Below are 25,585 nucleotides of genomic sequence, written 5' to 3' on the forward strand. Positions count from 1 at the left end.
CCACATCAAGATGGCCAGACCGTCCAGAGATCACCCTGCTCCGGCTGGGAGTTAGTCATTTTCAATTTCGAGCCCTGCCCTTTGGGCTCACCTCAGCCCCCAGGGTATTCACCAAATGCATGGCAGTGGTAGCATCTCACTTGAGATGTCTAGGATTCCGGGTGTTTCCCTATCTGGACGACTGGCTCCTCACCGCCACCACCGAGCGTCTCCTCATACGAGCAAGAAACTATACTGTCAACCTTTGTTCCTACCTAGGGATTTCCATAAACTTCGAAAAATCTGTCTTACTGCCCTCACAGCATATTTCATTTATCGGAGCGGACCTAGATACCCGTTTAACATTAGTAAAGCTCCCTCAAGTAAGGGCTTCATCCCTCAAGGAACAGGTGGTTCTGCTGCAATGCAGGAAAGCCCCGGCCAAATTGGTATTGAAAGTTTTGGGTCTCATGGCAGCTTCCCTGATTGCGATTCCCATGGGAAGGCTGCACATGAGACTCCTCCAATGGCTGCTGTTCACACAGTGGTCGTTCCAACAGTTACCCCTAAAGTACGAGATCCTGATAACAGATTCTTGCAAACAAGACCTCTCATGGTGGGTGTCCAGCCAGGACCTCACTATGGGTCGTCCATTTGTTCTACCAAATCCGACAGCCACTATAACCACGGACGCTTCCCTGATAGGGTGGGGGACTTTTTCAGGGAAGAACAGTCCAAGGAATGGTCCAACATCGAGTACAACCTGCACATAAATGTTCTAGAAATGAGGGCGGTGTTCCTGGCGTTCCAACACTTTCAAACCCTCCTACCTCTAGGGACAGTAGCAGTTCAGACAGACAACATGTCTGTAGTCTGGTACATAAACAAACAAGGGGGAACCAGATCTTACCCATTATGCAGAGAGGCCATGAGAATTTGGCAATGGGCAGAGTCCACTGATGGCAACGCACATCCCGGGGTCATCCAACGTCATTACGGACAGGTTGAGCAGAGCCATCCTGTTACCTCACGAGTGGTTCCTCAAACTACAAGTGGCGGAGAGAATTTTCCGCAAATGGGGCCAGCCTTGCTGCGATCTATTCGCCTCCCCGATGAATACCAAATGCAGAAGCTATTTTGCCCTTCTACCCCCGCCAGGGGATGTCCCCAGGGACGCACTGATACACGATTGGCCCCCGGGTCTCCTATATGCATTCCCACCTATCCCCTTGATTCCCAGATTTCTCCAGAAAGCCATGAACCTGGAAAGGACAATTATACTCATAGCCCCATTCTGGCCTCGACAGATATGGTTCCCCTTTCTTCGAGCCCATCAAACAGAGGAACCTTGGATCCTGGACCCAGTACCAGATCTACTGACACATTCGTCGGGAGTTCTTCACCCGTCTCTTCTATCCCTCAAACTAGCAGCTTGGCTGCTCCACTTCCCCGCCTAGCCAGGTCTGATCTTCTTTCTTCGGCAGTGCAACGCATTTTGGTTGCCTCTCATAAGGCTTCCACCACAATACTTTACAACAGTAAATGGAAATGCTTTGTGTACTGGGCATCTAATCAACACTTGGACCCCTTGGTTGCTCCTTTACATAAAATCCTAGAATTTCTTTCCATCCTTTTCCATGAAGGGGTCTCTACTTCCACATTAAGAGTGCAGTTGGCTGCCATATCCAACTTCCATGTTGGTGAGAATGGTTCTTCTATCATGTCCCACAGGCTTTGTAAAGCTTTTATGAAAGGTTCCTTCCATCTTCGACCTCCTGTCAGAGACCCTTTATTCCCATGGAATTTAAATTTGTTGTTGTCACAACTAATGTTACCACCTTTCGAACCAGCCTCTTCTTGCCCCCTGAAATTTCTATCGTGGAAGACTTTTTCTTGTAGCGGTTACTTCAGCTCGGAGAGTTTCAGAGCTGCAAGCACTGTCTATTAAACCTCCTTACTTAAATTTTCACCCAGATAGGGTTTCTTTACGAACAAATCCGTCCTTCCTTCCTTCCTAAGGTATGCTCTGTCATAAATATTAATCAATCCATTGAACTCCCTACTTTCTTCAAAAACCATACCAGCAAGTTGGAATATATATTGCACAAGTTAGATGTCCACAGACAACTCAGGTTTTATTTAGACAGGACTAAAGACTACAGAAAAACAGATCAACTTTTTGTTGCGTTTGCAGATAATGTAAAGGGCATGGCAGTTACTAAACGCACTCTTTCTAAATGGCTTACTGATTGTATAGCCTTTGTGTATTCTAAATCAAATCAGGCCTTACCCACCAAACCAAAAGGCCATTCTACTAGGTCCGTCTCCACTTCCTTGGCTCCTGCAGCTCGCCTGCCTTTGGACACGATTTGTGCAGCAGCCACGTGGTCTAAACCACATACTTTCATCACTCATTATAGGGTTGACAAAGCCTCCAAAGACAGGACATCCTTTGGTTCCACTGTGCTCAGGAACGTTCTTCCATGAGTCACTCAGGGTGAGAGCTAGGGCGCTACCGTGTAAAACAAGAGATTGAACACTCTCACATAAAGAAGTTATGTTCTTACCATAACGTTCCATGTGGAGTGTTCATCTCTCCTTTGTTTTTACATTCCCTCCCTCACGGTTTGGAAGAACGAGTAGGACTAGAGTCTGGTCCACATGTCTTTACCTCTTCCGGGTATCTTTCTTTACCCCTAGTTGGTTGTCAGTGAGATGGTGTCTCTAAATTTTTTCCTTTGTAACAGTATGTAGCCTTAATACCTCAGGGTTATTGTTATTCTGGTTTGCTTGCAAACTAGATCTGAGTAATGGCTTCTCTTAGATGCAGAGCTTTGCTATGCTGAGGATCGGCTCGAACCCGTAAAACAAAAGATGAACACTCCACATGGAACGTTATGGTAAGAACATAACTTCTTTTTAACTGTAGAAGGGAGGGGACTGTTCATTTAAGGTTGACCTATTTTTGCTAAATACCTATTTCTGGTGGTTGTGGCAGTTTTTGATATACCATGATTTGCATATATGTAGTTGTACTTGCTTTTATGCATATAAATTCATTATTTTAGTTTAGTCCAGTTTAAGTTACAGGGTTTACTTGGTAGACTCTGTCATTGCAGAATGTGGCAGGCTGCCTGTTACTTTAATTTTTCAAGTTGTTCCCTGAACTCTAAGTGTATGTGTAAGAAACTACATTTTCAGAGAATATTTAGACATGAACTATTTCATAATGATTTGGGTGCATTTTATGCAGTTTTACAATGGTAAACCTCCAGAATGAAGTGATTATCAGAGGATGGCTGAATTGAAGTACCCTCCTTGATGTTTTTTGTGGTTAAATTTATCCTTATCATTCAGCATTCTATGGTATTTTCCTGAGTTGTCCATGCTTGATTATAGTATGCGTCATCAAGGGCATGTCTATATCATGTTGTTTTGACCATCAAGTGTTTTTTGCACACCACCGCTTCCTTTTTTGCGATTTTACCATTTCACAGGTCAGTTTTTGATATTCCTGCTAAAATATTTTAGTCTTTATGTTGTTCATGCACGGGTGCTGTAGCTCTCATACCTTGGGAGGGAGTGTAGTCGCACTGTGGTCTGCTGTTTTGTTGCTCTGCAGAGGTATGTACTGTATATCCTGTAAATGTGTTCTCTGCAGTAATACAGAACGAGAGGGACGGTTGTGCTATAACAGCTCAGACTGCACTGCTCATAATTTAAGGGGTGGGTGGAGTGTTTTACTTAAATGCAATGTTTGATCTTTCTGCTAAAACATAAAATTGTTGGTAAATTTCAAACTGCAGTACACTTGCAGAGTATGTTACTTTTGTCCCCCATTAGCAGCACCCACGCTACTGATCACTGTTAATACTGTAATTTGGAAGTAATAGCAAAATTGAATTCAGTGATTAAAATTCAATTATTTTCACCATCTGATTTGTATAAAAATTGCAGTATAGTGTACTGCTTGATGCTAGTACATCAGAGTTGCATTTCGGCAACAAAAGTACAGGAAACTGTAATAATCATTTGAGACTGGACTCTGCAGCATAGACACTGAAGCACAAAAGTCATACAGAATAGTCTACATACATAAATGACATTATTTTTTTTGAAGTCAGACTTCCTTCTTAAACATTTAAGTAATGAAGCATTAAATGGCTAAAGGAGAGAAAATGAGATGTGGAACACACCTTTATCCAGCTAAGAGTGTGGATTTAACACTCTGCAAACTCCATCCCCGGCATGTTGCTGCTTCATAATATATGCTTAGCACTACAGTAGTATAATGTTAATGAAGTACCACTTTCACTTCTGTAGAGGAGTTAGATAAGTTCTGAATTATTTGCAGAGTTCTGAGTGAATAGGCTTAATTGTATGCAAACCATATGTATCATTTAATGTTGTGAAATTGTGTATATTCATTGATGAGATGGGCATTGTGGAAAAGCAGGATAGTTACACTAGTTCATTGGCAAAAGAGAGTTGTACTTTGCATCCTTCTTTCAATCTTTTTTAATTTCATTAGGTGTAAATGTAATTCACATTTATAATTTTGTACAATATAACTCAAGTTCAAGGAGTTCCAAGCATAGTTTTGTTTTGGCATACAGTAAGTTACTGTTTGTCTTTTCAGATAACGGTCCTTGCTTGGGCACTAGAAAATCAAACCAGCCATATGAATGGATAACTTACCAAGAGGTAAGTGAACTTTCAGATTTGTCTTAGCATGTAGTGTGATTTATTTTTGTGCCCACTCCAACTCCTATTGCCTGATCCCAATGAACCAGTTTCCAGCCATTTATCTATTAATGCGCATTCAGCTTTGAGTGAAGATAACAAGGGACCTGGCCACCTTCATACTGTGAGACAGTGGCATTTTGTAATTTGCCCTACCCACTTCTGTTTCTCCTAAATAGGTTTGGGTGCATTCTGTATGAATCCCAATCTGTGTAGTCCTCTCTCTCTCTCTCTCTCTATATATATATATATATATATATATATATATATATATATATATATATATATATATATATATATATATATATATATATATATATATATATATATATATATATATATACTGTAATATACCATGATTTCTGAATCTACATTAAGAATGTACAGTAATCTAACATCATGTTTTATATCCACCTAATGAAGGTAACCTAACCACTGTTTAGTTTGTGATACTGAACTTGTAGCATCAGCTGTTATTTATACCCATATTAATAAGGGTGTGGAGAGGGACCTTTCTGTTCTCCAGTTTTAAGAAAAGTTTAATTTTAGTTTGATTACCTGGAAGTGTCGAGTTTTGCAACACTTGCAGTTTATGTAATCGTAGATGGGAATTAACCAGGCACCATTCAAATATTTTTGAACTGAAATTTAGATTAATTCTGATGTGGAGAACATATAATGTAGCTATGTAGATGGTCATAGGATGTAAACTTTTAATTGTGTTAATATCAGTTAGTACTGTGATAGAGCAGTACATATTTTGAAGTTATGTGCAAACGGAGTTCTTGAGTGACTTTAAAGTCAAAAGGAGCATCAGCACTTTGTTTTCTGATGAATGTATTTAAAATAAAACCTTTGGTCTGTCCTCTCTTTCCACCTGTTGGAAATGACCCTTGTGTTTTCAGGTAGAAGACCGAGCTGAATGCCTGGGTTCCGGATTAATCCATTTGGGTCACAAGCCAGCACCAGACCAGTTCGTGGGCATCTTTGCACAAAATAGGGCTGAGGTAATCTTTTCTTTGTGGCAGATTTATTAAGGTATACTTTTTCTTAATGTCTCTTAACTTGTGCACAGTTCCACAAAAGAGGTTTCACTTTAAAGCTGCAGTGTTGTAAGATATTTCAAAGAGGTGCACTTTTGTTGGCACTTTTGCAAGTTAGCTGTAGTTGACTCTAGCAACATTCATTATTGACAACTTTGCTCAAAATTGTTGTACACTTGTTGGTAATGGACAGATTTTCATTAAATGAAGTCTTGTGGAATGGCTAGAAAGCTGTTCTTCAGCAATGATCAGTGTTGCGTATGTTTCAGCTTATATGCTCATGGGAACCACTGTTCCATGGTTCACATTGGTGCACCATAAGACTGTTTAATGACATTTTGCCGATGTCTTCAGTTCTTTCTTGCTGTATATGGATTTTACAGTGTTCTATTTGATGTTGTAAGGAAAGTCCAGGTTTAAGCTACAGAACTTTAAAAATGTACTTGTCAATTGCAGAGCAAAAGACTTTTATTAGATGCAACTGTTTTAGCTTGAACCAGTGGTTGATGTAGCTAATTGCAGTCTGGGCCAACATTTATCACTGACCTCATCATTGCTACCAGAAATGTAAATGGGCAGAGTTAAAAGCACCTTGTGAAGAATTATTCAGAAAATCATTTGTCAGTGAACATGTTTGTGAGTTTAAAGATAGAGGGTCAAAATTGGGAATCCAGACCTCCCAAGTCCTCCAGGCAGGACTGTAGCTTTCTGGTTTATCATCTAGGCAGCTTTCTTTTCCATCAGAAAGTCAACTTTTAGGCCTTCATCCACCCAGGCATGGGAGATGTTCTTAGTAGCTGATTCTGTATCTTTGTCTAGTATTTCATCTCTGGTGATTGACAGTGTGGCATTTATGCTGCCTATATGTCTCCAGTTAAGCTGACTCTCTAAGTCATTCATGTTCTTGATCAGAGCAGAGGATTCCAGTAATGTAATCATTCTTTGGTCTTGCCTCTTGTAGCAGTTTTTGCTTCCATTAGTTTACATTTTGAAATCCCCCGCAGGTGATTTTCATTTGTTTTTTTCCCTGGTGATTGCCATTCAGGAGTTTGTAATTGTAGCTTACAGTAGGTAGCTTATTTAGCCACACTTTGCAGACAACAAGTTTGTAATTTCCCATTGGTAAAAATATCCTTACAGGCACATGCCCCTTTCTAGGTGATCTAAATGTCATATGTGGAGTATATAGATTTGTAGGCTAATGTTTTGGCAACAGGAGCTGCATGTCCTATGATAAATCTTCTTCTAGAATGTTCACTCTGACTGAAAACCTCATAAAGATTGGTTAGTTCTCCGTGTCTCACAAATACTAAAAGCAAAGCTCTTTTCAGTACTGGATGTGTATTAGAAATTCTGGTTGATTAAAGCCAATTGAAAAAGTGCCAAATTTTGTACATGTGATAATCTCTTCATAGGTGTGTACTAGGCAGTTAATGCATGAGTATCTCTGTAGAAGCCTAGCCATAAATTCCAGTGAAGTTTTTAGGCCTTTTATTTTAATTACTAATAACACGGAGACAAGCAGAACATTTACATGTTGCTGCTTTCCATGAAGAGAAGCGTGCCAAGACAGGAGTCATAGGTTCATATGTACTTATTAAAACTCATGACATCTTGTTTACAAAATGCTAAGAAGGTACATATTCCTTAGACACATGTTTGCTGTTTCATCTGCACCAGAGATATTCCAAAGTGCTGGACATGTAATTGATGGCTTGGAAGCTAATAACCTATTTATGATGGTGTGGGACTGGATGCAAGAAGAGCATGGTAAGAGACTGCTACAACTGCTGAGTAATTTTAATGTGATTATACTGTCTTAACTTAATGTGAGAAGTCTGAAATACATGAGTCATATTTTAATAGTAAAAGACTGTAGCCTGATAAAGAAAAAGAACGGTCAATGCAAATGCTTAAATCAGAAGATCAGCTAATATTACATAGGTTTCTTAGGAAGGTACGGCATCTTGCAAAGTTTGTACCTAATGTGAGAGATAACTAAAAGAAAGTTATTAGAACAGTACGCATCACTGTTAGTAAACCAGTTGAGTTACAAGTACATGCAAGTCAGCAATGGTATAAGAGCTGTGTTCTTACTCGAGACAAAAACAGTTGCTTGTGGATTAAGACCATTTGCAAATGCACAAAAGATATGCTCACACATAAAAGGAATTTAGTGTGTGGGTGTTGGACACTCAATGAATGTGTGTGCTAAAGAGGTTTGGGTAGAAACTGACCACAGAAAGACCTTGTAGTGGGCAACTCATGATTGCATAGAATGTTGCATAATCTGCAGTGTGATTTGAAAGTGAAATGCAGACAAGACAAACTGCATGTAGCAGATAGTTTGAATAGAGCATGTTTCCCAATGTCCATGAAGAACATTTAAAAGTAGATATGGAGAGCTGGGCAATTGCAATGAAAGAGAAAAGTAAAACTGTAAGTTATCATCTTGCACATTGAGATAAACCCTTGTTACTTCTTAGTCTGGAAATGTCTCCATGGTCTTACTGTTGCACATTAGTAAAAGGTAAAACTGACAGTTTTTGCCAAATGGTAGAATGACTAATTTCTTGACTTGATGGTAGTATAATTCTTCTGCACCATTTGTTTGTAATGTTAAGTTCTGTTTAAAGGTAGGTCATTTCAATGGGGTTAAGGATAATGCTTGGACATTTGCAGTTATTTGCATGTTTGAACCAGATATTTCAGTCATACTTGACATTTGAGAAGATGCCAAAAAGTATGGGCACATGACAGAGCCAGACAGATGACAACAGGGGATAATGAGGGTAGTTGTCCCTTAACTTGTGTGTGAGCAGTGTTAGCAGTTGTGGACCCAAGTTGTTATGGCTTTATTTCCCATCCATAGTTATGAATGATTCTGTTGTGCGTTCCAGTGTTTTTCATTCGATTCAACTATGGGTTGTCTGATCCAACCACTGCACCATTCTTGAAGCTTTGGCTCTGACTCCTCCCCTACCTATAATTCCCTGGCTTCCACGTGGTTACCTCACATCTCATTTGCCACCTGAAGTGATTGGTCGTGCTTCGAAGGGCTCCAGTTAATCATATCCTTTGCATTACCTATGTTCCTTCCTTCCTCCCTCCCTGTCCAAGAGAGTTTCCTCTGTCAAGTTTACTGCATATGTATCTTGTTCTAAGAGTTATTAGAAAGTTTAGGTATGTTTTGTTGCTGACATAGGTCTTTTATATACAGTGGATATAAAAAGTTTACACACCCCTGTTAAAATGTCAAGTTTTTGTGATATAAAAAAACGAGACCACAATAAATCGCTTCAAAAATTTTCCCACCTTTAATATGACCTATAAGCTGTACCATTCATTTGAAAAACAAATCTGCTGGAAAAAAAATATAAAAAATAAAAAAAAAATACAATAAGCTGGTTGCATAAGTGTGCATAAGTAAACTAATACTTTGAAGCACCTTTTGATGTAATTACAGCAGTCAAATGTTCTTGGGTAGGAGTCTATCAGCATGGCACATCTTGACCTGGCAATATTTGCCCACTCTTTCTTGAAAAAGTACTCCAAGTCTGTCAGATTGCGAGGGCATCTCTTGTGCACAGCCCTTTTGAGGTCAACCCACAGATTTTTCTATTGTATTTAGGTCTGGGCCATTCCAAAACTTTAATTTTTTTCTGATGAAGCTATTCTTTTGTTGATTTCGATGTATGCTTGGGGTCATTGTCATGTTGAAAGGTGAAATTCCTCTTCATCTTCAGCTTTTGAGCAGACGCCTGAAGGTTTTGGACCAAAAGTGACTGGTATTTGAAACTGTTCATAATTCCTTCCACCTTAACTAAAGCCCCAGTTCCAGCAGAAAAAAAAACAAAGAATATTACTGCCACCACCTTGCTTCACCATGGGGATGGTGTTCTTTTGGTGATGCATAGTGTTGTTTTTGCACCAAACGTACCTTTTGGAATTGTGGCCAAAAAGTAACACATTTTTCCACATGCTTTTGGGAGAAGTGATGTATTGTTTTGCATATTTTGGCTGGGCCTGGATGTTTTTCTGTGTAAGAAAAGGCTTCCGTCTTGCAACCCTACCCCATAGCCCAGACATGTGGAGAATACGGGAGATTGTCATATATAGTACACAACCAGTACTTGGCAGAAATTCCTGCAGCTCCAGGTCTCTTGGCAGCCCCCTGACCAGTTTTCATCTGGTCTTTTCATCAATTTTGGAGGGACGCCCAGTTCTTTGCAATGCCAGTGTTGTCCCATATTTTCCCCACTCTTTGACCATCTTCGCTGTGTTCTATGGTATATCCACTGCTGTGGAAAATTTTTTGAACCTTTCTACTGACTGATACCATTCAACAATGAGCTCCCTTTGATGCTTTGTAAGCTCTCTACGATCCATGACTTTTGCTGTAGTAGGCAACTGAGTACATGTCAGGAAAGTCCTACTAGGGCAGCTGAACTTTATTTGGGGTTAATCAGAGTCTCTTTAATTGATGGTAGGTGTGTACCCAAGAAGGCTGAATGATGTAATTAAATCAAAAGATGCTTCAACAAAGAATTAGTTTAAGGGTGTGCACACTTGTACAACCAGCTTATTGTACATTTTTTTATTTTTTATATTTTTCCCCTAACATATTTGTTTGTTTGCTTTTCAATTGAATTGTACAGGTTATAGGTCACATTAGAGGTGGAAAAAGTTTTGAAATGATTTATTGTGGTCTCATTTTTTTATATTGCGAAAACCTGGCATTTTAACAGGGGTGTGTAAACTTTTTTTTCCACTGTAGATGTTGAGGATTGTCAGTGCAGTAGTTGCTTTGGATTTTTAAAAAAATATTTAACAGTAGTTCATAGTAGCGTTAAGAATTTTGGTTTCAAGTTCTTGTAGTTAGTGTACCATGTAGTGCAAGGCGTAGGCTGCCCCCCCCCAGACCCTTGCGTCATCTGCATTTATTGTTTAGGGGCCACACATTTAGATACTTATCAAGCCTGTGCCTGTTTTAGTGCTAGAATCTTACAAACTAGACATGAAAAGCTTATTGTCAAGTGACCCCTTCCAGACAGAGTTTGCTGCCCCGACATTCTTTGTTCATTTCTTCTCCCAAACCTAAAGAGAAGAAATCTAGGGAGAAAGTGGATGTGAACAAAGATGAGGATATATCTAAAGACAAGTCTAAGGAAAAAAAGGACTCAGAAGTCCCATAAGAGTTCTCCGGATCCTTACATGTCTTTGGAATTGGATCTTAAAGTGCCAAGGCTGTCGGAACTAACAGTCTCATTGCCGTACCTGTTCAACTTGGCCCTGGTTCTCTCCAGACCTGGTCAGCTCCTGACTTCATTCTCCAGTACTTAAGGAGAAATGCTACTCCAGGCTAAAGATACTCTCTCCAAAATTTGCTCTGTCCGAACACCAGCTTGGATCAACTTCTATTTCTCATTCTTTTGTCAGACGGGCAGTCAGTCCCCCATGTTTCCTATATTTCCTGCTCTGTCGGATCCCAGGTTGGTTCCAAACCCTCTGGTATCCCCCCAACACACTTCATAGCAAATGGACGAGCAGATGGAAGCACATGAACTCTTCATCTGAGTTTGTCACTGAAGAGAGAGACTTTGATAACACCCCCCCCCCCCCAAGGACATTACATTTGGCGAGATTCTGGAATTGGTAAGACAGAGAAGGGGGGGGGGGGTCCACAGTTCTCCTGATGAGTCTGTGTTCTTGGAATCCTTTGGGTCTGGCTCATCTACCTCCTGGGGTGTGCCACCCATTGATCCACTCCTTGATTTGATGTTTCAGTGGCATGGAAGGATTCTACCATGGTGGAACCAGTCGCAGAAAAGCCAGGCAAAATTCTCTCTGCCCCTGCAGACAGTAAATACTGGAGCAAGAATCCTCCAGCAGATGGCAATGGTTGCAGCAGCGGCAAGAGAGTTCCTCGATCCATCCCCTAATTGATCATCTAGGGTGATGGACTGATTTGGGAAATGGAGTTGTACTTTATTGACCGTTGCTCTCAGAGCATTGAATTATCTAGCTCATGTCACCAGATTTCAAAAAAGCTTTAGGGAAGTTTCCTTCTCTCAGGGGTATTACCAGCAGATGTCCAGAAGCGAGATTCCCAGCTGGTCACCCTCCAGTATTCATCCACTGTAGCCATGTGACTGCTCTTGAGTGCAGCTGATGGTATAGCAACAATGGAAGGCACCTGCATTTCCATTTGCTGGCTTGCCTGGATGCACCTATTTAAATTTGCAGAAAGTTTCAGGGCATTCTTCATTAACACCCTCTCTGATGTGTCCACTTTGGACCAAAGGTTAAACGCTCACCAGAAGCCAGCAGGTGGGTAAGACTCTGTACAGTTAATATCCACTTCTCCACACCCCAGAGATTGTAATCTAGAATCAGTTAGCTGGAAAGAGGATGTAGTTCAGGAAATCAGAACAGCAATGGATATTGTCCCAGGGGCATGGGTGTACTTGCAGATATGGGCTTTCGTGGACCATTCAACAAAAAGCCTTTTCACCGTCCCTGAAGGATTGCTCAACTGCTGCACTCTGGAAGCAGTTGGGAGAAGCTTATCTTTGCATCCCCAAGCTGGGTAAAACATACTCTCAAATTCATGGGTGCTAAGCGTCATCTTCAGAGGTTATTTTATACAATTTTCCCTCTTCCCTGTTGAGCACAAAAGTTTTATGACATCCCACCCAGTCAGTGGGAACTTGCAGCAGAAATTTCCATGCTTCTAGAAAAAAGTCATCCAATATATATTTTGGTGGGTGATTCTGTCAAGGTTAATCAGAACGTAATTGCACTCTGTAGGAATTGTTTACCTTGCTGTATATCAAAACTCTGAGTTTTTATGTGAGGAAAACCCAAAGAAAGCTGAAAGAGCTTATTTATGAGCACCTTTTAGACATCAGAAAACAAAATGTTAAGAATGCTTTGTACAAGCATATTTCAAGTCATCCTGCTCAACTCTTTGGTTTTTGGTCTAGAACAAATCCTTAGAAATCCAAGGGGTGGGCTTTGGGAAGATTATATTGAAAAAAGGGAATTATACTGGCAACTGAAGTTGAATGCTACCTTTTTACCTTGTCTGAATGAACATGCATCTGTTGCCAGTATTCTTAGGCTTGAATCTTACTATGTTTAGACTGCATTTGGTATTGTTTGGTTCCTGATTTTCACACCTTTTAGGTTTTAATTGATTTCCAATTACATTTTAATTGTATTTCAGCTTTTATTAGAGGGAATGAACATGTGATTATGATGGGGGGGTATTTAAAAGGTTGCTATGAATGTATGTAATTGATTCTGAAGAAGTCTGGTTATGTTTGCAGATGAAAGAACTTAATCCTTTTGTATTTTTTTTTTTGGTTCATTAAAATTCATTTTTAACATTTGAGGCCACTTCTGTTCACTTAGGTTCTGGTCATTTTTTGCACAAAGGAAAAGAGGAGTACTTGTATTAATTGATAGAGGAGATTCAGTAGTGATAGAAGAGGGGAAAAAAGTTGATAATGGCAGATTTGTATTAAATGCGACTGACAAGGGATGAGGATTACACTGGTATGTATTTAAGTTCCACCCAAATTTGCTATTTTGAGGCTTAAAATGGCGAGAAAAGATTAGCTTTCAGCAGGGAATATTACCTGTAGGTGGAAAGTAAAATTTGATTTACACCAATAAGAATGTATCTGGGGGCCTAGAAGGGAAAATGTAACAAAAAGAAGGTAGAGAAATTTATGAAAATATTTGCTATGAAAGATGGAAATTCTGTAGTAGGAACTCTAAGAATTTACATATTCCCCAAAGTACAATAACTGGGCAATACTTGAATGAAATTATATTGCACAGGAACATGTCCATTTAATTAAGAACTTTTGATATGCATCCTATAACTATTTTAGATCATTCACCAGTAATTACTAAAATAAATGCATGTTAATGAAGTAAAGATGAGACACCTGAGCTTCCCCACATACCTGTTAATAAGAGGAACTTAACAAACAGGTTGTGGAAATTGTCTGGGAGTTATTAGGGAAAATAGAAAGGACTCCAGAATGTATAGCTAGTGGCATAAATTGAAAGTGGAATTTAAAACTTAAGGTAGAAGTAAAAGAAGATGTTAAGGTTAAGAACCAGTAAGAATCATTTATATGGGCAGGTTAAGAAGCAGTAAGAATCATTTATATGGGCTGACAAAGGTTAAAATATTACAAAATAAGGGGAATCTCACAGAACAAGAAGAGGCACAATTGCAGAGTACTAAAGAGAAAATAATGGAGTACCTGGATAATATGCATGAGTTTAAAATGATTGCTGTTAAGCAACTGTTTCTTGATTCCAAGCACAAAAACTTTTGACACAATGATTTGGGCAACAGAAAGTAGAAAGTTGCCACCAAAATTATGGAGCCTATAACGAGAAAAAATAAAATAACCAGAGGTCTGTAGAGGTATAGAAGATATTTTGGAAGTTTTATGAAAAACAACAGTTTGTATAAAGCATAGAAATGGACAGAAAAAACCCCATAAATGGGAGTATTTATGGAAGATTTAAATATGCCAAGGTTAGAGGTAGATGAGGCTTAACAACTAGCAGTTAAAATAGGAGGTGATGAGCAATATGGTAATGTTTATAACCAAGCTAAAGGAAAGTCTCGCAGTAGATGGTATTCTGGTGGAATATGGGAGGGAATAAAATGTTGAATATTTGGAAGGCTTTGTTTAACAGTATTTTAAAAGGATGGGAGGTACTAACACCCTGGAAAAAAAAAGCTTGTGTTAGCTGAATAGCTAAAGATGGTAAAGACCCATCTGATCCAGCTTCATATAGGCCCATTTTAGTTTTAAACCATGATTGTAACGTTTGTGTCTATAATGGCTAAATGAATAGCAAGAGTGATGCTAAAAATGATAGACATGAACCAGTGTGGTTTTGTGGAGGAGAGACTAACATTTGATAACATTAATAGAACAATGAACCCAAGGGAAGCAGAATGTAGGAAATGCCACTGTTATTGGTGTGTCTTGATGCAGAGAAAGCATTTGACATGGTAAGTTGGGATTTTGATTAGGGATGTAGAAGCATTTCCGTTTCCTGATACAATAATAAGGTTATTTAGAGGGATGTATGTGGGATCAGAGGCAAAAAAGTGGGAGGGTTCCTCACTGATAAGTTGTCTGACATGATGAACAAAGCAGGGATGGCTTCTTTCCCTTTATTTGCATTATATTAGAATGATTTGCAAAGAAAATAAGAGACTAAGTAATTCAAGGACAACATTGATATGGCGTTCAAGAAAGGTTGGTTGTATTTGCATATATTATTTTGTACCTGATGGAACCAGAAAAGGACATCTCAGTGTTGTGGAGTATTCTGAGACAATTTTTTTTTTTTTTTTAAGGCTCAAAATTAATGAAGATAAAACAAAGGCTATAGCTGCAAACTATGTACCCACACATTAATTGATCCAGCAATACCCATGTTTATGAAGACATGATAAAATGAAGTATTTAGGAGTATGGATTAAAAAGGATTGTCATGTCAGGTAATGCTATATGGGAGGAGTCTAACAAGATAATACAAAAGCTGAGAAACTAGAATCTTTGTCTCTGGATATGGATAATGAGATGCAAGCAGTAAAAATGTTTAGTCCCTTTAGTTTTTTACACAGGTCAGGTATATTTTTATTAACTAAAGAAGTTGTGAACAGTAATAGAGATGAAGGATTTTATTTGGGAGGGGAAGAGTTCAAGAGTCAAGTGAGATAAGTTGATCCTCACAACAGAACAAGTAGGTTTAGGATTACCTGATTTGAAGGGATATTTTAGAGGTACACATTTAAGGCGGTTATACATAACACAAGCAGAAAGCTGCAATTCAGAATTGAAAGGTGTGATGAAGCAAGGAATAATGCAAGAAATAATGAAAGAATGGGATTATGGACGCTGATCTTTGAGAACAGCCGCCATACATAATATTCTGTAAAGTAGCAGAAAGTATACGAAGAACTTCTCCAACACTGGAATGAAGAAAGGAGATCCCTTCTGATATGGATAACTACATTTATGAGTACAGAGAATAGACAAGAGGGAACTAGTATTTACTGGAGGAGCTAGCAAAGGAACCAAGGTATTGGGAGCAAAGAAGTAGAGAAGGAAAGGTAATAGAATGGGAAGAGGCCAAGAAGACATTTGGATTGCAGACAAGTGATTGCCTTCCCTGTCAGGGGTTGATATCAGAGTGTAGACAGAGAAAGGAATGGAGGAATCCTAAATGAAGACCCGTGCTGGTTGAGTTTTTAATTGAATCTAGAACAGAAGCTGCTATTAAAAAAGGGATAACTTGTAGGGCATATAAAATATTGCACATTTATAGGAATCAATAAGAATAGGTCAGAAAGATCGTGCAGAGATTAGATATGCAATTCACAACAATGGGAGAACATGTCTCCCAAATATGCAGCAGTCTCTAAGATTTAGGATTTTTGCCTGGAAGTGTTTGCATAGATATTTGTATAGCATAAGCAGACTCCAAAGAATTTTCCCTTGGGTAGAGGACAAATATTGGAGGTGTGATTTGTAAGAAAGAGGTAATTGGGAACAAAGGTTTTGGGAATGTGATGCATTGTCAGACTTTAAAAATTCCCTATAGAATACTGTCAGGAGGTACAGGGCAAGCAAGTGTGTGATTAAGGATTTTTTTTTTTATTTATTTTTTTGGAGCTGGGGTACAGGATCTGAATTGCTTAAACATAGGTCTTTTTAAGTTAATTCTGGTGGCTGCCAAAAAAGCAATTACTAGAAAATGGATATCAAAATCTAAAGCAACTGTACTTGAAGTAGTGATTATTGTAACAGATAAGTGAACAGGAAGTGGGAGTTTTAGAAAAGGGTAGGAGTAAATTACTTGGAAAAAATGGAAACTCTGGGAACCGTGCATGCAGAAGGAAATTTTGGAGGAGGAATGAGGTTTAAGAGAAAGCAGGAATTGATAATTTATGTAATGTAGCTTATATTATAGGAGCTATAAAAATGTGTGGTTTAGTGTTTGTAAATGTGAACTTAATACAGTTTGATTTCTATTACATAAATGTAATTTTGCCTATGTCAGCAGAAGTAAAGGCGTTAACAAAAAAAAGGTTGCCATATCTCCATCAAAATTCTTTGATTTCCCAATCAGTCAGCTGTTAGTGTGGCACATGGTTCCATCCCTGTTCCTCTACTATTTTTCTATTTATAAAATTCCCCTTGACCCTACCTAATCTTACCCCCTTCTCTACACTGATGATGTGGTAATACTTTGCACAAAGAACTCTGTACCTAAGCTCTGTACAGACCTGCAAGTAGGTTTTCTAGCCCTAATCCACTGGTTCTCCCACAAAAGCCATCTCCTCAACTTCAGCAAAACCTGGACTATAATTTTGTCACCAAACAAAATTGAAGTATTTTTCTTATCTAGGACCCCCTTAAATTTCTCCCTCCACCATAACACAATCTCAACTACACAGAGAAAAAGGTTCGCTCCCTCCTGGTTTAGGTAAATACCCCCCCCCATTAAAACCTCCAGAGCAGCCATAAAGAAAGGCATTCCACTCTCCCAACTTCATTAAGGCCTCCACCTCATAGCCTCAGTCAAAAATAAGCTCCACATTTATTCAGTCAGTAACAGTAGCATTTCTAGATTCACCTGTCCCTTAAAAATGAGCACCACTGTAAAACGCTGAAGAAGGCAAAATGGCTTCATGTTCAACAAAGTGTTGATCATCTAAGATCCCATCTAAGGACTGAGTTTCTTGTAGGAACCCAGCTATTCAAGTTTCTAGTCGCCCAGGCCACCTGTCCCCTAGCAGCTAAACTATTTCAGCATCCTTTCTCTTAAAACCTCAGAAACCATAAACAAAGGTCCAAAACTAAACTGCATTGCACAGAACTGCTCTTTTGTAATAGGACTAAAAATCTGAGGATAATCTGTCTTACACAAAAGTCTTGACTGAAGGCCTACCTCCACTCCTCGGCCAAATCATTGCTTCTCATCCAAACATGTCACCTTATCTGAGCTATGTCACTCTTACTAGTAACACTTATTCTCTCTCCTGGCAGTTTCTATTATCCCAGTCTTCACTTTTCACTCACATAATCTTTTGTTTAATGTAACTTGTCCTTCCATCCTCATAACCTTTGTGCAACATCCTTCACTGCACTCAGCTATCCTGTCATTCCCGCTTAGACAACATACAGCTGTAATTATCACACAAGACAAAGTTTCTGCATGCGATTTGTCTCGATTTTTGTAAACAATGTACATTACAATTGTAGATGACTTTTAATTTTGTTTTAGCTGATAACGGTATTTTGTAGATGTGTACTTTCATTATGCACTTGCCATTTCTCCTAAATGCAATTCTGACTCCGATGTTTTTCTGTCCACCTCAACAGATGGAAATATCAGATCTGAGGCTGACAGCTAAACATTCGGCTCCAAGGCTCAAGCTATTCCCCTCTCCCATAATGTACAACTGATCTCATTTGGCATGCTAGAGGACAGAGCTGTTCCTCAAGGCTCAGCTAGTTGGATTTTCAGATAAGTGTTATTTCCGCAAAATCTATGTCAGGGTTGTAATCTCTTTACCTTTTTTTTACTATACTTGACACTTGGGTAATTTTTAGCCAGTTCTGCCTTTCTCCACCTCTGTCTGTCTCCATTGTTGAGATGCTGGCTGCTTGTTTTGCTCCAGTGGCATTTGAATGCTTTTTGTTTCTTGCTAGTTGTTTTTCTTAGGAAGTGTTCCCTTGTTAAAAAAATATATATATTTTCCTTTTCCTACTTGTTAGGGTGTTCATGTTTTGGACTTGATTTGAGTGTTTTAAACTGGCAGACGACTTCATGCTTCAAGAAGTGTGTGTGGTCTGCCATCACAAAATCCCACTGCAGGACCCACACAAGAAATGTGTACATTGCTTAATTTCTGCTCATGTGAATGAATCATCAACATTTGCTTTTCTTTAGCGTTTTAAGCCCTATTTGACTGTTGCAAAGCTTGTATTGAAGGATCTTCTCCCTGCCCAACTAGGAGACTTGGTCACTTCCGTTGCAGGATCTCCTAGTGCCAAAAAATCCTCAGAGAGGTCCAGAAAGGCAGCTCTAGGGAAATAGATAAGGACACGAATCCTGCTAAGGAAATATCTGGGGAAACTAGGAAAAGGTGTCTGAACCCTTCTGTAGCTCAGGGTCTGGCTGTGATGGTACCCTGACCCTCTGATTTGGCTTCCCCTTCTGTAAGAATGGGGGGGGGGTCCAGTCTTCGGCTGTTTTCTTGCCTATGGGATCCAATGTTTCCAACAAAGCCATCTCCCCCATGAATCTGGTCCTTGACTCTGTCTAGAAAGACACTTGCACCAATTCCCTAGACCACTCTTGGCAGCTTAATCATTTAGGTCTATCTTCCAGGATCATGTTAGAGGTTAATGTGGATAGGATGATGATCTAGATATTCCTACCATTTTCTCTCCTCCTCTGATCTGTGTCCGATCCGGTGATTTTTGAATCCCCATGTGACCCAAGTGGTCTCCCTGCTAGAACCAATGACCTGGGTGCCCTTGACTCAACAGTTTCCTTGACCAGCTTTACTTCGATGGCATTGGACCCGAGGGTGGGTCACTGAGCCAGGATCATATGAAAAGTAGTGTAACCTATATCCTTTATTAATCAATTCCTTGTATTCCTCTTCTGCTTCATTATACTCATCTAACTCTACTCTTTCATAAATTTGTTCATTGTTAAGATGAATGTAACATACAGGTTCATAGGTGTGTACTAGGCTAATGGCCCTGGGGCCTTTACAAGCCTAGCCATAGGATTACCCTAGTATAGTGCCACCCAACCTTAGTTCCCAGTGCCTCTGTCGATATATTCAAATATTGCGTATAGTGTAAAATCACCAGTTTGCCCCCTTTATCAGCTGGTTTGAAAAACTGCTCTTTTCTTTGACTCAATTCATTCAAGCTTCTCCATTCACTTTACTTAAATTATAAGAAAGTTTTTACATTTTCAAAAAATGCATTATATTTTTTTACAACACCAGAATTCAAAGACACACTAAACTGACAAATGCTTTCATTTCTCAATGGCTTACAGATAGGAAATAAAGTCAATTATTTAGCTGTGACTGTTGAATGTATATTGGGGGAAATTTAAAAACACGAATACATAGGAAATTTAAAGAGTTTAATCATATTTTACATGGTCAGAGCTGCCATCCACCACACAATAAAATCCACACCATATGGAGGATTTTTAAGGGTTACTAGATTATGCAATAACCCTGAGGAAGCCAGTATAGAAATGAATGAAACTTTTAAAAAGTTCTATGAAAGAGGATACATGGTTAAAGAAGTGAGGGGAAGGAATGGACAAGGTTAATAATATCAATGGAAGGGATAAAAGTAGAATGAAAGAGGTTAAGAGGTATAAGTAAAGAGGGAAACAGGAGCAGGAATGTATATATTTTGTGTCCACATACACACCTTTTTCTGAAAAGTTAGCAAGCCAGGTTAAATATTACTGGGGTTTGTTGGAAAGAAATGTTAATTTTTTAGAAAATAAAAAAGTAAGCTTCTCATACAGGAAGGGTAGAAGCATTAAAGAATTTTTAGTACATGGAAAGATTCAAATGGCCACAAGTAGGAAGAAGTGAAGAAATTTGTTTTAAAGGGGACATACCTGTGTGGAAGATGTGGGGTATGAAAGTTTGTAGTAAAAAGTTTCTGGTGAAAGGTATGTATGAATGTGAGAGAGAGAGGGTATAATATATGGATTAAAATGCCCTTGTGGAAAATATGTGGATGAAAGCAAAAGGAGTTTTTCTAGAGGGTTAAAAGAGCATGTAAGGGATATAAAAAAGAATAAGCAAACAAGTCCGGTGGCAATACATTTTAATGAATGTCATAGGGGTAATCCACAGGTATTGCAAGCAACAGTGTTGGACAAGGTTTATGAAAAAAACTTTGACACCATCAGAGGTTAAGAATATATTAAGGAAAAAAAGGAAATGATGCTGATTTTAAAGTTGGACACTCTCTCTCCAAGAGGGTTGAATCATGAATTTAATTGGAAGTGTTTGTTATAATGACATTTTTATTAGTTGCATTTAGATAATTGTGTAATTGTTTTATTGATTTATTGGGGAAATAGTTGATGTGTATAAAAGTGGGGGAAATTACAGAAAAAGGTATAGGTTCATAGGTTTATACTAGGCTATCTGCCCTAGGGCATTTTAAAGCTCCTAGCCCAGTTTTTGATTTTTCACCCCCCCTAAAGTTGAAGGATGCTTGCCCATTTTTTTTGCCGCTCTGTCCTCTGTCAGCACAGGACACAGAGGTGAGGGTAAACCTCCATCCTCCCAATCTCCATCCATTGGTCAAGATTTCTCTTGAAGCCAGGCAGCCGGACCCTCGGTCCCCTCATATGCCGGGATTTGTTCCACAGCATAGGGAGTCTATCCCTCCTCCTCCATCCTATTCCAGCCATAACCTGTTATAGGTCTAGATATTGTAGGGTCTGGTTGATTTAGATTTTTGAGGTGGAGCATGTCCATTAATGGAGCATGTCCATTAATTTGTATGTCAGGCACAAGTCACCTCAGGCAAGGTAATCACCTCTGGGCTAGAGCTGCTGTTAGCTGAATAGAGCTAGGCATATTCAGTACCCATGATCCTTTTGATGAGGATTTTTGGGGGTCCTTTGGTTGCTAATTTGGGGTACTTCCAATTGCCTGGGAGCGTACAAAGAGATATTGTCGAATGGGGCATTGTACTCATGAGAACAATGACCCTTGATACAGAATCCAATCCTTCATGTGAATCCTGGATGTATCAGGTGGGCAGATCACTTGGGCTTCAACGCTGTCAGCTACTAACTACTGTCAGAGCGTGTCCTGTCAGGAGAGGTCTGTGTCAGCTGATAGCCTCTCCCTGATAGCCTCTCTCATGTGCTTAGTGGATTGCCACCTTTATCAGGGCTAGGGGTATGACTGTTTTTTTCGAAAGGGTATGACTATGCATTTTGGCATTTATTTTTGGAGGCCATCTGCTCTGCACCAGTATCCATGTTCTATGTCTGATGTGCTTTTCATATCTGTGTCCTGCATGTGCTTTCAACTATGGCACCCAGTTTGCAGTCATCTGCAAACTTTGTCGTACTTATAAAACAAGAGTGTTTGCCTGACTTTATGAAACTGAGATGCACCACTTGGGGACGTGACTTGCTCTGTCTGACTGAGTCTGACATGGTGCCAGCAACTCTGACCCTGTGGGTTCTGTCACTTTAACCAGTTTGCAACCCATCTTGTGGGTTATGGGTTTACATTTAGGCTGGTGAGTTTTTCAATGATACCCGAGTGGGGGTATGCCTAAAGCTTTGCAAGGTCCAGGTGGGCTGTGTGGACTGCCTTGCCCGCATCAATGGCCTTGAGGGCTGTCAAAAAAAAGTCAACCAAGTTTAAAGGCTGATCTGCCTTTGAAGCCAAACTGGCTTGTTTGAATGTCCGTCTGTAAGTCCCCTATATCTTTATTTGCATGAGTTCCATTATGATCCTCTCCATAGCTTTGCAGCTTGTTAATGTTAAGCTAATGGAAGTACCAGTGGGTCCCAGGAGTCGATGGAAGCACTGCCTTTGTGAAGTGGGACCACAGTTGCCCGTCTGCAGCCACTCCTTGGGTCTGCGTATCCTGAGGGTGAGGCTAAGATTAAACAGCTGCCTCATTGAGTCTGCGGTTCCTCATTGAGTTAGACCATCCAGACAGCCTGATGCCGTTGTGTGTTTCATAGATGAGAGAGCAGTTTCTTGGAGAGAGCAGTTGTTTAGGGTACATATAGGATGTTTAGGAGGCTACATTTAAGCTGGGATACCTATCTCCTTTTGGAAGTTGCATAGAACCTGTCAGCCAGTATGTTGGCATCATTTTGAACTAATTCTGAGCATATCTGGGAGTTTCACCCAGGTTTCTCTAAACATGAAAAAGGCCTTATGATTGTCTTTTTTTTGTGTCTTTGGTGACTTTTGATTTTATGAGTGATCGTAGTTTTTACTTGTAATGATCAAGGGTGTCTTCCTTTAAGGATTTGCTTGCTCTCTGTGGTAGTAGCTTTCTCCTTTATTGTAGAGCTGGGGTCCACCAGACTGGGCACTTGCCTTTGGTGGTAAAGGTCTTTGTTTTATTTGGGATTCTGCAAGTGATTTCAGCGGCTTGGGTGAGTGGTTTTCCATTGGCTCGGGAAGGAAGGATACCACACCAGTCTTAAGAAGTGTGAAGTGCCTTTGAGAAGTTCTTCATCTGTGATCTATTGTGTCTTGGGTTGGGGGGGGGATACCTCCAGTGAGATTAGTTTATGATCTGATCTCACCAATGATGATACTATAGATGAATATAAAAATTTTGTCCCATGTTTGTCCCATGATGATCTAGTATGTTATGTTCTTGTTTGGATGTGGGGATGGACTAGTTGTTCCATAGCATTAGAGTTTATGAACTCTAGGAACCCGGCTAAATACATTTATGCTCTGTAAAGGCTAGCATAGAAGAAGCGCTAGAGAATTTGATGTTTTTTTTCTGAATAAATGTGATTTTTTTTTACTCATTTGGCCTTTGTTTGTGGTGAAAATAGTGTCTGGCTTGTGGAGTGGTTCAACCATAAATCACCTCTTGCCACAACTAGCTGCAAGCGGTGATCAGAGAAGGCTCAAACATCAACAGAGACTAGGCTAAAGACCTGGAAGTTGACTGGAGAGAAACCACAAGAGTTCAAGGATATATTCTGGTCTGTAGCACCTCATGAAGAGGAAATAGGTGGAGTCTAACAGCAGAGCCTCAAAACAGCCTGTTTGAGGACTATGGAACAGATGAGATATTCAGTACTGTGGGGAGTGTAGGGGTATCAAACTCCTGTCACACTGCATGAATGTTCTGGAGAAGGGTGACTGATAAATATGCATAGTACTAGAAAGTAAGATGGGAAATAAGACGTTCAGATTAGACTGCAGCACAACCAACCCATTGTTTGCAGTGAGTCAGATAGTCGAGAAGAAGCTAAAGATGAGGAAATAGTCCAACTAGACATTCCCAGACTTGGAGAAGGCATATGACAGGGTCTCTCAGAAGCTGATTTGGGCAGTTCTGTAATGGTCAGTCCCAGAAGGATGGGTAAAATTATTGCAGGCTATGTACAGAGACCCAATGGCACAAGTGCAAACAGTGTTTGGATTCAGAGGAGTTACCATTTGGAGAGGATGTGCATCAGGTTTCAGCTCCGAGCCCACTGCTGTTCATACTGATTCATATGTAAATAGTAGGAAATCGGTCTGCAGAACATTTCAAGCCTGCCAAAAACACATTTCAGAATTTCTCTTTTGCCTCAAGGAAGGCAAGACAAGATAGACTGGGAGAGAATGAAGTTGCCCATCAATTATCTAGGTTTACCTGGAAGGTGGCAAGAGTGCTACTGTTAGTGGCATGTAGTGGAAATTTTTTTCCAGAGGTGAGGGATACATAGTGATATGAATCTGTCATGACAACTTTGCTTTACCTGCCGATGGTTTAATCCTTGTAACAGATAATTCTCAGAACTAACAGTACATCAAAGGAATAGGAGATCACGTAAGGTTGGATCTTTCATGGCACAAAATGCTAGACATAGATCACCATGGAGGAGTCTGTAAGATAGTGTAGAGGAAGAACTGCAAGTCTGTCCTGATAACAAAGATTTTTGAGGTCTTTAATCTTTAGTTATGAATCTCTGAGGTCTTTCAGTTTCGAGTGGTGTGATATGTTTAGATAAATACATGCCAAAAGGTGCATTATATTCAGTAATGGGTTTTATAAGATATGAGTAAAGGGGAATTAAGAATTATTTGAAGCTAGTGGAGATGCCTTTGGAATTTAGATGGCCAGATAGAAGGCTTTTTGAACTACAGTGGAGATATGGTCAAATGATAAGGAATTATCAATGAGTACCCATATCCCTTACAATAGTGTCTGATTGGAGATGTGCATCTCCTGTATGGTAAGTGAAACTGTTTTGTTTACCAAAATTAATTATGCTATTTTTTTTATATTGAATTTGAAACCATTGCCCTTGTACCAGTTGTTAACATGATCTAAGCCATGTTGAAACAATTGTGAATCAGTTGAAGGTTGAATAATACCTAATTTACGGACATCTGTAAACTTAGCCATAGGCCAGAAATACTAACCTGAAGGTCTAAAAAGTGTATGCTAAGTAGGAAAAGACTCAATGCCACTGGTAACTGTCTTGCTGTCAGAAGTATCATCTGCTGCTCTAACCACATGGGCTCTTTTAGACTACCAGTTCGCTATCCATTGCACAGTATAAGAATTTATATTTAAATGTAGAAGTCTGTAAATAATGCTTGCATGGGGAATAGTGTTAAAGGCCTTGGCCAAGCCAGTGCATAATGACTATTGACTGTTTCATTTGCCTCTTTAAAGAAATTGAGGTTAAAAGGCAAGACCTTTCTTTGATGAAGCCAAATTGATGAGGGTCAAGAGATTTTCAAGTCTGAGATAATGTGCTCCATAGCTTTATATCTGAAGGTAGTAGTGTGACTTTGTCTATAGCTACCAAGATCTATGGCTGAGCCACCCTTGTGTATATTTGACACTGATAATCACTCAACCTGGTATGTTGTCGGGGACCATGCGTGAAGTATTCTTAGCTTATGAAAGGGATGAGAGAACTTGTTCCATAGTAATTAGTGGTTGGCTGGGGTTGTGGAACGTGTGGGATAGCTGTAACTGTGGGTGGAA

At 39.6% G+C, this 25,585-nt stretch overlaps 1 protein-coding gene across 5 annotated transcripts in view; it reads left to right on the top strand.

Annotated features, from left to right (window-relative positions):
* ACSL1 (acyl-CoA synthetase long chain family member 1) overlaps nt 1-25,585 on the top strand; it is a 1,450,848-nt gene that overhangs the window by 237,035 nt on the left and 1,188,228 nt on the right. For all 5 annotated transcript variants that reach the window (XM_044089832.1, XM_044089833.1, XM_044089830.1 and 2 more), the window contains 2 exons: nt 4,619-4,683; nt 5,628-5,729. In XM_044089832.1, coding sequence (XP_043945767.1) covers nt 4,619-4,683; nt 5,628-5,729 — 167 coding nt within the window. The remainder of the gene's footprint in view (nt 1-4,618; nt 4,684-5,627; nt 5,730-25,585) is intronic.

Source organism: Protopterus annectens, chromosome 12.part0, assembly GCF_019279795.1.
Source record: "Protopterus annectens isolate FY-2018-M chromosome 12.part0, PAN1.0, whole genome shotgun sequence".
Classification (NCBI taxonomy): Eukaryota; Metazoa; Chordata; order Ceratodontiformes; family Protopteridae; genus Protopterus; species Protopterus annectens.